The sequence below is a fragment of the Sorex araneus genome, chromosome X, assembly GCF_027595985.1.
Source record: "Sorex araneus isolate mSorAra2 chromosome X, mSorAra2.pri, whole genome shotgun sequence".
Lineage (NCBI taxonomy): Eukaryota > Metazoa > Chordata > Mammalia > Eulipotyphla > Soricidae > Sorex > Sorex araneus.
Genome location: NC_073313.1, coordinates 304977548 through 304992411, shown reverse-complemented (window position 1 = coordinate 304992411; position 14864 = coordinate 304977548). Strand labels below are relative to the sequence as shown.

The window sequence follows — 14864 nt, the reverse complement described above, 5'->3', positions numbered from 1 at the left end:
CCGCTCCGGCCGCCCCGGGCGCAGGGAGCCAGGCCCCCACGGCGTCTTCACCCCGAGGTCCAGCGTCCATTCGCTCAGGGACCCGACTCCGAGGAGTGCGGGCGGGGACGGCTTGAGAGCGGGCTCCGAGCACCGCATCCGCCTCTCGTTACCAGAGAGAAAAGGGGGATACGGTGTAGCCGATCCGGAGTGCCTGCGGTGGTTCCGAGTTCGAATCCCGCGTCCCTGTCACTGCCTTGCCCGCTGGGAATTGCTCTATGACTTAGGACGGGTAGGAGTGATATAGTGCTGTCAGAGGTATTGCAGGTAAAAATAGGCGCAGATTTGGCTAAGAGTAGCACTAGTTAGGGTAGATGATTATCTACAGTCTTGCCCCCCAGATGCGGGCCAGAGGTATCAGCATCACCTGGCTGCTTGTTAGAAGTCTTGGGCCAACGCCAAGATCTGCTGAATCAGAACTTGAGTTACAATAAGATCTTAAATGAATAGTATGCGCTGTATTATTATTATTATTGTTTGTTATTCGCGTGTTTTGATCACACCAGGCCGTGCTATGGGATCACTCCTGGCAGTCCTTTGGGGAATCATATTGGGGTTAGGGTCGTGCAGGGCAAGTCTCTTCCCCACAGTAGTAGCTTGCTGGCCATCTATGCCCTTTAAAGTTTGAGAATGATTGCTCTGCAAAATCTAGTACAGATGTATCCAGTGGGGAAAACAAACACCCCCCCACTACTAAATGTGTTCAACGATGCAAAGCTAAAAAACCAACCCGATCCACTAAGGTTCCCAACACATAATATGGGTGTTAATGTTAATTATTTTTGTTAATTATAGGCCCTTGAACAGTAGTACTCAGTAAATATTAGTTCCTTCAGGCAACTTATTCAGTATTACTCCCTGGTAAAATTGTGGTGCTTAAATAAGGTAAAAGTGTGTGACATTATTTTGCAAATTGCGGAGCATGAATACTGATAATCATTTTGTGGTATGTGTAATTGTTTATTACTGAAAAGATTTTTTTTCTGCAGGGTGGGGAAGGCACACCTGGTAGTGTTCAGGGTTTACTCCTGGCTCTGGCTGGACTCAGAGATAACATCTGGCAGTGCTCAGGGGACTACATGGGGTTTCTGGGATTGAACCTGAGTCAGACAAGCAAATGCCCCTACATGGTGTAATATCTTGCCCCCCAGAATGTATATTTGATGTTAGGTAAAGACCTTGAGAGTTTCTCGAAGGTTTGGCTTTAGCATTACTGTAATAGAAATGAAATAAAATTCAGGGAAACTGTCTCACTACTATTTTAAGTGTGCTCTGGTATATATACACACATATATATACATATATGTATATATACACAGACATATACACACACATATATACACACACATATATATAGTACCCGTATAACTTAGACAAGTAATTTTCAACCTGTTATACCTGTGGACTAGTGGAAATAGAAATATTTTGCAGACTGCTAGACAGGAATAGGTGTTGAAGAGATCTAACAGGGTTTTAGGCTTGCCTTGCATGCAGTGGACTCCTGTTCTGTCCTCTGTATACTGCATATGGACCTCTGGGAACTGCTAGGAGTAATCCCTGAGCCCAGAGCCAGGAGTCAGTTCTCAATACGGCTGTGTGTGACCCAGCTCATGCACTGACACCCCCCTCCCCCCCCAAAAGGACACACACACACACACACACACACACATATATACACACACACCGTATCACCGTATATATACATACACACCATATATATATGTATATATATATATATATATATATATATATATATCTATGGGCCAGACAAATAGTAGAGGAGTTAGGATGCTCTGTCGCATGCACTTGTCCCTGTTTTGATCCCTGGAATTTTCATATTGGTTCCCTATGCACCACCAGGAAATTAACCCTGAGTGCTGAGCCATGAGTAAATCCTAAGTACCACTGGGTATAACTTCCTGATCCCTCCAGAAAAGAATATTTCTTAGTATTTATAGTAGTATAATGATTTTATTTAGGTGTGCATGTGTTAGACAGCAATAACTTTTTTGTGGACTGCCTGGAAATTTCTGAGGGACCTATATAGACCAGCAGTTGAGAAGCACTGACTTAGCTGCTTTTCAAATGATAAGTTAATTGTTCTAAATACTTTATAGGATACTCTTGCTGGGTAAACTTCTTGGAAACGTAAGCTAAAACTAGGAAATTCCAGGATTAATGTATTAGAGTAGTTTTAAAAATATGCCTGTCAGAAGGTTATTATGATGAAGTAATAAAAAGTCAGGGAACATAACATCTAGCAGTTGCTCATTAGCAAGCTTTTCAGGAACAAATTTGGAATGAGAACTACATAATACAATCATATGAAGAGTTTAGAGGTTGGAATGATTAACCTCAGACTATGGGATAATCAGAATGATTTGACTTTCTGTATTGTGCAGTTGTTATGCCTCTTGCCTATGAACTTAACTAGTAGGGTTTTAATTTACTTATCAAAAATTTATGTATTTATTTTAGATTTTCAACACTGTAGTTTATAAAGTTGTTCATACTATATTTGTTTTGGGCGTTCAGTTTCCCAGTACCAATTCTACCACCAGTGTGACCTTCCCTCCACCAGTTTCTCCAGTTTCTCACCCATCTCCCAAGGCTGCCCACTTGACAGACAAAAATAATTTATTTTACATTGCTTTTAGAGCAAAATGGTAAGTGCAATTATCAAAAAATAGTTCAGTAAAAGAAAATTTGTGAAAATTGTTATATCTCAAAATAGTGTTGCTGAAGTCATTGTCTGAGGATTTACAGAGCTGTTCGTTACTAGTGGAGCCTTCTGTGTTAATATTTTCACTTACTGAACTTAGTGGACTTCGCTGCTGCATTTTCATTTAATTTGCTGGGTTTCTGCTAGGCTGTCAGTATTGTGGAACTTGAAGGTGGGACATATACAACTGCATATGTGGTCACGCAGTCCAGGAGCTTTAGGATCTGTGGAACTGGGTCGATTCTTGTCCCGCCACCTTCCTCAGGAGGCTCCAGAATTTTCAGCCTAAAGACCATGTACCTGGGAGTTTCATCAGCTCGGTGTCTCTTCCGAGATTAATTGTGAGGCTGTGAAGCTGCGCTCTTTACATGGGGGAGGCTGTGGGATTTGGGTGCGGCTGCTGGAGCTTCTGGCAGTATGGGGGTGTGGGGGAGGCTGACTGCCCCACTCCAAGAAGGCCCCAGAATTTTTAGCTCGAAATCTGGTGTACCTGGGAATTGTACCTGGGCTTAGAGTCTTTGCAGACATTTAGTCATGAAGCGGTGAGGCTGGGATGTTTTTATGATATTGGCTGTGGGCTGTGGGTACAGCTGCCAGGGCATTGGCAGGATAGGGACTCGGCCTGCTCCCTTCCTGAAAACACTCTAGAGTTGTCAGCCCAGAGGCCTATATATACTGTGAGTTTCATCAGCTTGATGTCTCTTCTGTGAGGCTATGAACCTGGGCTGTTTACATGGCCGAGGCTGTGGGATGTGGGTTCTAGTAGGATTTTTCATCTCCTTTATCTAGTGCTAGAGATACCTGCTCATGACTTTCTTCATATTCCTTCCTGTTCACTGTACTATAGTCTACCCTTTTAATACTGATTTTATTTTTTAGTTTACGAGATAGTTTGCTTTAGGATCAGCTTCTACCAAACTCCCTATTTATGTTATTTATGACCAAGGAAGAGTTTGTCACCTGCAGTAATTAGCATTGGGTTTATAGTTCTAGAAAGTGCTAATAAAACAGCGATGGGAAATAACTTTTTCTTTGTAGGGTTGCTGACAAATTGATTACATATTGAGAGTCATGTGAATGGGAAGATCAGTAATTATTTTTTTTAAAGAAGGAGAAATGTTTCATTTCATTAAAGAAGATGAGTAAAAGAAATTTTGAAAAACAAAGTGGGAGCTGAGGTCATAGCCAATAGGGTTTAGTTTTGTGTGCTTCAGTCCCCAGTTTGATTTCTAACCCACATGATCCCCTGACCCTGCTGATCTGACCTTCAAATGAAGAAAGAAACCAAACTCCTCACCCCACCCGCTATAAGAAACAAAACAAGATAATGTTGCCTGAGAGAAGTGTTAGATGAGCTGCCATATGTCTGAGCTGGGCACATTTTACTTATTATTTAAAATTGAATCACCTTGAGATACACACGGTGTATCAAAGTTAGAGTTGTTCATGATTGGCTTGATTGGATTTCAGTCATACAATGTTCCAGCACCCTCTTAGTGATGTTTCAACACCTTTTGTGTAAGATAAATTTCTAGGATGTCTTTCACTGGGAGCTGGAAGATGAGGCATGTGGCACAGGATAGGCAGGGCCAGTGCAGTCATGTCCTCCCTCCACAGTTGTCCTTTAGGCCAGGGTGCCAGGTCAGATCAGCACATAGCATATGTCATGGGTGGTGATCCCAGATCTCTGGTATGGTATGCAGCATGGAGTAGGTGCTAAATAACTATTGAGTGAGTATTAGAATAAAATGATGTAAGATCTTAAAAGCAGGTGTTTCTAAAATGAGCAGTGTTTCAGGGATGTTCCAAGGAAACAGTACGTAAGGAAGGAGCCTTACAGATGGAAGCCTTTGCCTCAAGGCATCTCAGACATTTTAATGAGAGTCTTAGTGGTGAAACAAGTTCTGTCTGAAAGTATCTAGATTCATCGTGCTGAATCTAAATGAAGATGCTCTCTAATTTATTTAGAGACTTGTAAGTCTCAGAGTGGAATCAAGAAGACATGAGATTCTCTTGGAAGAACTCTTCTCTTTGACTTCATGTTCTACTGGAAAATTGTGTTACTTAGAGACTCGACTTTTTGTCTTTGAGTAGAATAGTTACCTTCTCTAGCATCATAATCTTTTTCTGGGCCACACCCGACAGTGCTTAGGCTTCCTCCTAGCTCTGCGCTCGGGGATCACTCTTTTTTTAAATTTTTAAATTTTTTTTAAAAAATTTATTCTTTTATTGAATCACCATGTGGAAAGTTACAAAGCTTTCCGGTTTAAGTCTCAGTTAAACAATGCTCAAACACCCATCCCTTCACCAGTGCACATATTCCACCACCAAGAATCACAGTATACCTCCCCACTCCCCCAGCCCCCCACCCCGCATGTGTAACTGGTAAATTTTACTTTACTTTCACTTTACTTTGATTACATTCAATATTTCAACAAAAAAACTCACTATTATTGATTTGGAGTTTCTCCCCTCTAAAGTCGACCTGCTGAAAAGAAAGCATTTGATAGTTTGTTTTCCATTGCACAGGATGAAGAGATATGAGGTCGAGAGGCCACACTAGCAGCTGCACGGGTTTGGATTTCTGTATTTTAGTATTTTAGTAACTAAGTCCAGAGAAATATCTGCCAGAAATTGCATCATTGTAAGCTTGTACCTCACAGCTACTTTATATTCCACATATGAGTGCAATCTTTCTATGTCTGTCTCTTTCTTTCTGACTCATTTCACTCAGCATGATACTTTCCATGTTGATCCACTTATATGCAAATTTCATGACTTCGTGTTTTCTAACAGCTGTGTAGTATTCCACTGTATAGATATACCAGAGTTTCTTTAACCAGTCATCTGTTTTTGGGCACTCTGTTTTTTTCCATATTTTTTTTTACCATATTCCATGTTGTAAACAGTGTGGCAATGAACATAAAAATGCAGATGTCATCTCTACTATATGTTTTTGCCTCTCCGGGATATATTCCCAGGAGTGGTATTGCTGGGTCAAATGGAAGCTCAATTTCTAACTTTTTGAGAGTTGTCCATATTGTTTTCCAAAAGGGTTGAACCAGTCGGCATTCCCACCAGCAGTGAAGGAGAGTCCCTTTCTCCCCACATCCATGCCAACACTGGTTGCTATTGTTTTTTTGGATGTGGGCCAGTCTCTGTGGTGTGAGATGATATCTCATTGTTGTTTTCATCTGCATCTTCAGGGATCACTCTTTGTTGGGCTGGGGGAACATTTACAGTGCAGGAGTCTGAATTTAAGGGTAGTTGTAATAGCTCTCTGGCACCAGCGTCATAATTCTTAAATCATTTGAATAAAGTGTGAACTTTTAATTTTAGACTAGGTTTTTTTCATGGTTTCAGAGTGCCTCCAGAAAAATGGGAAAAATTGAGATTGGGTGATTGAAAAAGAGAAAGTTTTATTCACTTAGTTCATGCCACAAACCTGGAGATATTTTAGTGTGCATTGAGTTGGTTACAGGTTTACAAAAATAAGATGTTGGATGACAACTTTACAGAATTAAAATGTCATAGGGAGATTGACAAGAAATTAGTCCACCTTTAAGGTATATGAGCAATGATTCATTATATGCAAAGTCTGCAATGTCACATTGTTTAGAGTAAGACATTCTGCAGAGTGGTGAAGGTGACCTGATTTGAGAAGGTATGGGAATTATTCCAAGTGAAATAAAATATTTATGGCCTGGGGAAGTGCAGAGTGTAGATAGGAAGAATCAGAGGTATTAGATGATGAGATACTATTATGTGCAGGTGAGTGGGATATAGGAGGAGTTGTGGTAGTGGGAAGAGAAAAATTGAGAGATAGGTAGAAAACAGACCAGTGAAGACTTGTACATCATACCTTCTAAAGATGGGGTATGGGATTCAGAAAAGTAATTTGGAGCAAGAATTGAAGGGGAAAAACTAGGTATGAGATCAGTTAGTGGCCCATGTGAAAGATGATGAAGATCTTAGCTAAGAGTGGAAATGGGGGATAAAGAGTTGGATGCGTATTAGAAATAATATGTAGTGAGACCAGTAACACAGTCAGGCTTACTAAACTTTTCATCCCCCTGAGTTGGTGGTATTAGGAGCTGCAATCAAGAAAATTCGTATGGGATTGTAATGTGGAGGGAAAGGAGCCACAGAGTTCAGTTTTGGATAAAACCAGGAGAATAGGAAAGAAACTAAAAAAGGACTGTTCTGGGAGAGTGGTTTCTTTTATAGTTTTTCTTGTCAGCAAAATTGTAGCTTTAAGAGCACGGATTGTTTTCCTATATCATTCAGTAGACCAACATGTTGAACACTTTTGTTTTTCTTTTTTGGGTCATATTTGGCAATGCACAGGAGTTACTCCTGGCTCTACAGTAATCAGGAATTACTCCTGGCATTGCTCAGGGGACCATATGGGATGCTGGGAATGGAACCCAGACCAGCCGTGTGCAAGGCAAATGCCCTACCTGCTGTGCTATCGCCCCAGCCCCATGTTGAACTCTTTTTTAAAAAATTCTATTTTATTTATTTATTCATTTATTGCTTTTTGGGTCACACCCGGCAATGCTCAGGGGTTACCCCTGGCAGTGCTCAGGGGACCATATGGGATGCTGAGAATCGAACCCGGGTCGGCCACATGCAAGACAAATGCCCTACCTGCTGTGCTGTCGCTCCAGCCCCCCATGTTGAACTCTTAAGAGGAAGGTGTACATCAAATATTTACTTGGTGAATAGTAGAGAGAGGTACAAGAAATACATCACTGTCATCCTGTTGCTCATCGATTTCTTTGAGCGGGTACCAGTAACGTCTCTCATTGAGAGACTTGTTGTTACTGTTTTTGGCATATCCAATACGCACAGGTAGCTTGCCAGGCTCTGCCGTGTGGGCTCCATACTCTCAGTAGCTTGCCGGGCTCTCAGAGGGCCAGAGGAATCGAACACGGGTTGGCCGAGTGAAAGGTGAAAGCACAACCGCTGTGCTATCGTTCCAGCCCCAAGAAATACATACAACATGCAAATGTTGTACATACAACATGCAAATGTTGTCTCAAGCACAGCATAACCATCTTTTTAATGCCCATCTGATAGATCATCCTATGCAAATATTTTTTTAAATTCCTCTGTTTTTGTTACTTTGTCAATAACTTAAAATTAGTGTAAAGGAGATTTGAGGATTTTCTTTTAGTGGGAATGGTATCTAGAAACCAAAACCAGGTGCTCATGGTAGTTATTCGTGCTGTATTATTCTTATTTCTAAGCCTTTAATTGTACAGAACTAAAAAACTAAAAAAATATCCAGAACTTTGAAGTAAGGGTACTCCCAAACATGAGGTCCCAGGGCTCCACTCAGGGTTTTTTAATTTTAAAAATTTTTTAAAAAATTTTTGTCTTTTTGGGTCACACCTGGAGATGCTTAGGGGTTACTCCTGGGTCTGCACCCAGGAATTACTCCTGGTGGTGCTTGGGAGACCATATGGGATGCCGGGGATTGAATCCAGGTCTACTACATGCAAGACAAACACCCTCCCTGCTTACTATTGCTCCAGTCCTCATTCAGCTGTTCTTGACCAACTAGGCTTGTTGTTCAGTGCATGGGTCCAACGGTGCCGTGTTACTCAGGTCCTGCTGTGCTGGGATTACCCAGGCCACCTCGATGGTGCTTGGGGGCCACTAGGGCTGAACCTACCTGTATCTAGGGACCGTGTGGTGTGGGGATGGAACCTGGGTCAGGCAGATAGATGTACTAACCTCTATACTCTCTACTGGACCTCAAAAATAGATTCTTTTTATTTTTATTTATTTATTTTTGCTTTTTGGGTCACACCCGGTGATGCTCAGGGGTTACTCCTGGCTCTGCAGTCAGGAATTACTCCTGGTGGTGCTCGGGAGACCATATGGGATGCTGGGAATCGAACCTGGGTCAGCCGCGTACAAGGCAAACGCCCTACCTGCTATGCTATATCTCCAGCCCCAATAGATTTTTTTCAAAAATCCAAAAATGATTAGAGGTGAAGTTATTTTAAACCAGTTCTCCTGCTGAAAATAATGTAAGATCTAGACAGAATGTAAAAATTGTAATCGATAAAAGCTACCAAGGCAATGAGAATGCAGAGAAGGAAGTTCACTTACACAGTGCAATCATTTGGAGATCGCATGTCCTTTTTTCCCCGGAAGGGAGCATAACATGACACTCGCTATAACCATGCCACCAGACCCCACTCCAGGCTATTTTACCCGGGGTAAAATTGCCTTGGAGGGGGGCAAGTGAGAGCCCTCCCGGCCCCAAGGGACCCAGCCCCGACAGCCAAAATCCTCCAGAACTTAGCCGCTGCCATACTCACGGCCGCTCTCCACATGTTCTAGCCGAACCTCACCCATAAGTAAATCTGTTCCTGGATACTTCAAACCACACACCCTACCCTACTCCCAAGATTATTGCACCACACTCGATAGAGTTCAAAGTAGGAGGCAACCAATCTTAGAGGGAAATGCACATTTTTTTTTACAAATATATACATATATATATACACAAATACATATATTTAAAGCATACAAGGTACAACCTTTAACAACATGTTAGTGATCTCTTATAGAAGGGCTTAATGGCCCTTAGGTGAAATACAACAATCTCCACACTCTTTCTTCTAGGGATACTTTTTGTAGCATTTTCAGCGGTTTTTTCATAACAAACAATTCAAATACATTATTTCAGTTCTGCTTTGGGGCAGGGATTATGGTTTGGGATGGAAACATCCGAAATTCAGTGGTGGGAAGGTGTAATGGTGGTGGATTGGTTTTTGAATATTAAAAGTAATATAAATATTCTGAACTACTTTATAAAATAAAAAAAATTTAAAAATGTAATCATTTGTGATTATTTCTTCCCAATGATATCACTTAAATTTAGCACCCATTGTTTACCAGGCCTTGTTCAAAGACATAATGAATAAGTAAAGACCTTGTAGAGTATGTAGTCTATAAGAATAATGAAATTTGCAAAAGAGAGAAGGTATAGAGTTTATTGTGACATGCAAAAAAAATATATTTGGTCTCTGAGGTGGGTGACCAAAGTATGTTTTTTTATTTTTTCAGATGTATGTTGCCTTTGTATTTCCTTGACCACAGGTTCCCAGAAGCCTGGGAATTTCCTAAATATTGGTAAAATATAGTGATAAAAAGTGATGAAAATATTTTTTGCTGCTAATGTAGGTAATTTTGATGAAAGACCTCTCTGAACTGACCATCCCTATGTAATATGATTTGGGTTCATTGATGGTCTATTGAGTAAATAGGTTTCCTAAGATCTTCAAGCTTTTCTGGCAAGTTGAAGGAGAGAATTTTTTGCTCTTGGGAAAATCTGTCATAGTAATAGAGACTTAGGTTACAGGGTCGTTATATATATCTATTAAAATATATATTTTATAAAATGAAAAGCATTATTATTAAAAGGGAGATGGAAATGGTAAATTCTCATGTCATGCTGAACTGTTTTTGAAGTGTGTAAAGCTGAAAATCTTGTGATGTACTTAAAATTTGTGCCCTTGAATTCTCTTGGAGGACTTGTGTAAAGGTACTTGCTGCCTGCTTTCAGATAAGAATATTTATAACTTGGGAATTCTCTTATTATGAATAAAAAGAGAATAAAGAATTTGGTTCTAAAATTCTTAATTTGAAAATTACATTATTACAGTGAGCAGTTAGGGAGTTTGCCTTGCGAACGGTCAGCCTGGGTTCAACCCTCAGCATTCAGTGTGGTCCCCCGAGGCCCTCTGGGAGTAATTGCTAAGTGCAGAGCCAGAAGTAACCCCTGAGCATTGCCAGGTGTGGCCCCAAAATAAAAATGAAAATGGCATTATATTGTACCTGGAATAATTGCATAATATAAAATCCTGTAAAATCACTGATAAAGGAATGTTGGATTCTCATCTATAATTCTTTGTCTAAAAAATTTCCCAGGTCAATGAATGGTCATTGAAGATCAGAAAGGAAATGAGAGTCGTTGAGAGGCAAATAAGAGGTAAATTACTATTTTTTATTTGTGTTTCTCACCTTCTTGCTATATTTTATGTTCATAAAAAAAACCCTTATGTACATATTGACATATAGCATATCTTATTACAACGTTAATTATTTTTGCTATATGATCATTGTCAAGAAAAAGATAATTCAAAGAACTTTTGCATATTAATCAGAACTAAAGAAAATTATACTTATATAAAAGAGTAATTTTATTGAATTAGTATTAAATATTCATATATATTATATATATTAGTGGTTTTTAATCTTTCTAAAAATTTTAAAAATCAAGGCAGATGATTTACAAAGTTACTCATAGTTGAGTTTCAGGCATACAATGTTCCAACACCAATCCTATTATCAGTGTCAATTTACTGGGGACTAGTGATGTCCCCAGTATTTAATGCATTGTGTGTAAATAAGGGATGTAATTTTATTTTCATTGTTTGTTTATCTTAGCATGGGCATAAAATTGAGGAAAATGCATTCCTAAATTGTAAAAAATACAAGCACTTCGTGTGCGGAAGGGGGTGATATAATGTGTTGTGTTTGCAGGCTTTCAGGGTGGTGCGCTCTCTCTCTCTCTCTCTCTCTCTCTCTCTCTCTCTCTCTCTCTTTCTCTCTCTCTTCCCCCCTTCCCCTATCCCCCTCTCCCCCCCTCCCTCTCTCCCTCTCCCCACTTGCGTTTGGTGCTCTCAAACCACAGAATGGCACCTGTAGTCTCTCCTCTGTTCTCTTCTGACCTCTCTCTGTCTCTGTCCTCTCTCCTCTAGTCTCTTCCGATCTCTCTTCTTCTGATCTCTCTCTCTGGAGCCCTTCTGCTTCCGTCTCTGGAGCCCCATTTGCTTTCACTTCTGACTCTCACTTGCTTTGTGCTCTTTCTTTCCCCTGCTTTGGCTTCAATGGCTCCCTGATTCTCTTCCTCCTGTGCTCTGCTTTTAGTGTCTTCTCTTCTGCTTCTGTGTCTTCTCTCTTCTTCTGTGTTTTCTCTCTTCTCCTACAGTCTTAGTTTATATAGCAATCACATAGGGTGGTGACACAAAGGTGGGTTGAACATTAACAAATCAACAAAGAGGGGTAAGACTATTCCTTCCAGGAGATTAACAAAGTCTCATCTAAGGAGATTTCTCCAAATTACTAGAAGATCTGCTCAAGGGTGGGATCCAAACAAGGGTGTGTCACTTTCTTCTTTCCTCAGCTAGTAATCCACTCAAATAGTTATAGTAAATTTACTTCTAATATTTCTAGCAATGTCATTCTCTGTGAGCACAGTAAGAGATATATCAGTGTTTGGATCTTCCTGAGGACATCTCACTACATTTTCTAGACCACAGTCCTCAGGCCAGGTTAGTCTTCCTAACCATAGCAGGGTCCTAGTCTCGTCCTTACTTTTGGATCATGACAACGTTTGTCTATGACCATGCTCTCAACTTACAGTTGAGTATTGTGGCGCTTTGGCCTGGCCCACTTTGATGCCAAGGTAGGTCACAGCTTGCCCTGGGTCCATTCCATCCCTTGTTGGGACCCTACTTTTGGGGTGCTAGGAACTAAGGGCAACTGAATTGAGAAAGCAGATACCCAGGAGTAAATATTATTGGAGTCAATCAGTTCCCAAGTTACAATATTAACTGTCTTCCTGTGTCCATACAGAAAGGACATTGCTTTAAGGTAAACTAAGTACCCTGCGGCAAGGCTGAAAGGACAAACCCAATGTTATCCTACACTAAATCAGTTTTATTATTGTTGAATTCCACTTAAAAATTCCACTTGGGACTGGAGAGATGGTTCAGGAGGTAAGGCACTTTCCTTGCACTTGACTAGGCAGTTGTGGTTAAATCTCCAGAGCCAGAAGTAGCCCCCAGATATAGGTCAAGCCCCGTCCCCAAAATAGGATATCTAAAATGAAGGTAACTTGCATCTTGTAAAGATGATAAATTTTGAAACTTGTTTTTCAGCAGTTTCACGATTGGAGAAAAATTAATACCTTGTTTTACAATATTATCTCTTAAAAATGAATTAAAGAGGGAGTTCCAATTCTCCGCTATGAAGAATGTGAGAAAGTATGATTTTTTTTTTCTTTTTGGGTATGCACAGGGTATGCTTCTGGCTCTGCACCCTGGCTATGCAAAGGGGTTACTCCTGGCTCTGCACTCGGGAATTACCCCTGGCAGTGCTCAGGGGACCATATGGGATGCTGGGAACTGAACACGAGTCGGCTGCATGCAAGGCAAAGACCCTACCCGCTGTGCTATTGCTCCAGCCCTGAGAAAGTATGATTTTTAACTGGCACTTTAACTCTCATCAAGAAGCAAAAACTAGAGAAAAACACAGAAACATTTATTTTTAGACATTGGACATTTGGCAATGTGGGATTGTGATCACTGGGATAAGAGAAATAAAAGTAGAGTGCTGTTTTTGTCCTGATCTCCCATCCTTAAAAAGCTTTCTTTTAAAGTTTCTAAAATTAAGGCAGCTTGATTTACAGTTATTCATAGTTTAGTTTCAGGCATACGGTGTTCCAATACCAGTCCCATTATTAGTGTCAGCTTCCTTGATAAACAGTAATTACTTTGGAACAAGTACCTGGAAACTATAAGCCAAAGAGTTCTTGGAGCCTCCATAAAGTTGAGAAAGTTTTAATTAATCAGGCACAGTAAAGAAACTTTGGGGGTTGGAGCAATAGCACAGCAGGTAGGGAGTTTGCCTTGCACGTGGCCGACACTGGTTCGATTCCCAGCATCCCATATGGTCCCCCCGAGCACTGCCAGGAGTAATTCCTGAGTGCAGAGCCAGGAGGAACCCCTGTGCATCGCCGAGTATGACCCCCAAAGCAAAACAAAACAAAACAAAAACAAAAAGAAACTTTGTTGAACAATTGGGCGTTCATGAGAGATCGCAGAGGGGTCCTACCATGGGACAGGAGAGATAGTACAGGGGTACCATGCTTGGATTGCATGTGGACGACCTGGATTTGATCCCTGGCATCCCATAGAGTCCTCCATCACCACCAGGAGTGACCTGTGAGAGCATAGCCAGGAGTAAGCCCTGACCCCCACATAACATATCCTCCTCAGCACTGATAGGCCCTGGTGGTCCCCGAGCATTGCCAGGAGTGACCTTAGGTGCCTTGAGTACTCCTGGAGTGGCCTAGGTGGTCCCTGGCACTGCAGAATCCAAATAGTACCACATCATCGAACCACTGGCCTAAAGTGATTAACTGAGTATCTGTGGGAGTGTCCCCTCTGTCCTTGAGCAATACTTGGGAAACCCTCCAGAAAATAATAAAATAATAGTAATTTAACATTTTCTTACCAGTAAAACATAAACCAGAGCATCTTTAATGTGGTGAAAGAAAAAGAATCCCATGTTAGCCAGTGAAAATACCATATGAAAGCAAACTAGTTTTATAAAAAAGCCAAGAAATTTTGTTGTCAGTAGAGCTGCAGTATAGGAAACTTAGTTAAAGTTAAAAACCCACTGAAAATTGTGCTCAATACAAACTTAGACCTACCCAAAAGAATGAATTCTGGAACTGATAAACACGTAAGTAAATATAAGTAATGTTTTTACTCTTTAAAAAAAATTGTTGGGCGGCTGGAGAGATAGCACAGTGGATAGGGCGTTTGCCTTGCACGCGGCCAACCTGGGTTTGATTCCCACCATCCCGTATGGTCCCCCAAGCACTGCCAGGAGTAATTCCTGAGTGCATGAACCAGGAGTAACCCCTGTGCATTGCAGGGTGTGACCCAAAAGCCAAAAAAAAAAAATTATTGGGAGTCCAGTCACCATATATGAAACAAAATTTGATAAAATTAAAGGAGCAAATAGTCTTATAATAACAAATTTTAATAAGTCATTCTCATGGGTGGATATATTTATCTCAGAAGATAAATAGGAAATAAGTAATACAAACAACAGAATAACATTCACAACATTGATGGTCCTAGAGGTATCATATTTAGTGAATATGCCAGATGGTAAAGATCAGAGCACCTTATGATTTCACTTATGTGGTATAGACAGATGAACTAAATTAAATAGAGATAACCTTTTATGTAGTTTTTAAATTTTTATTTTATTTATTTATTTTTAT

At 40.6% G+C, this 14864-nt stretch overlaps 1 protein-coding gene across 1 annotated transcript in view; it reads left to right on the top strand.

The window, feature by feature from the left end:
* Positions 1-14864, top strand: part of CHMP3 (charged multivesicular body protein 3) — a 38403-nt gene that overhangs the window by 591 nt on the left and 22948 nt on the right. Inside the window, exon 2 of the mRNA XM_055122756.1 lies at positions 10712-10772. Within this exon, the coding sequence (XP_054978731.1) occupies positions 10712-10772 (61 nt within the window). The remainder of the gene's footprint in view (positions 1-10711; positions 10773-14864) is intronic.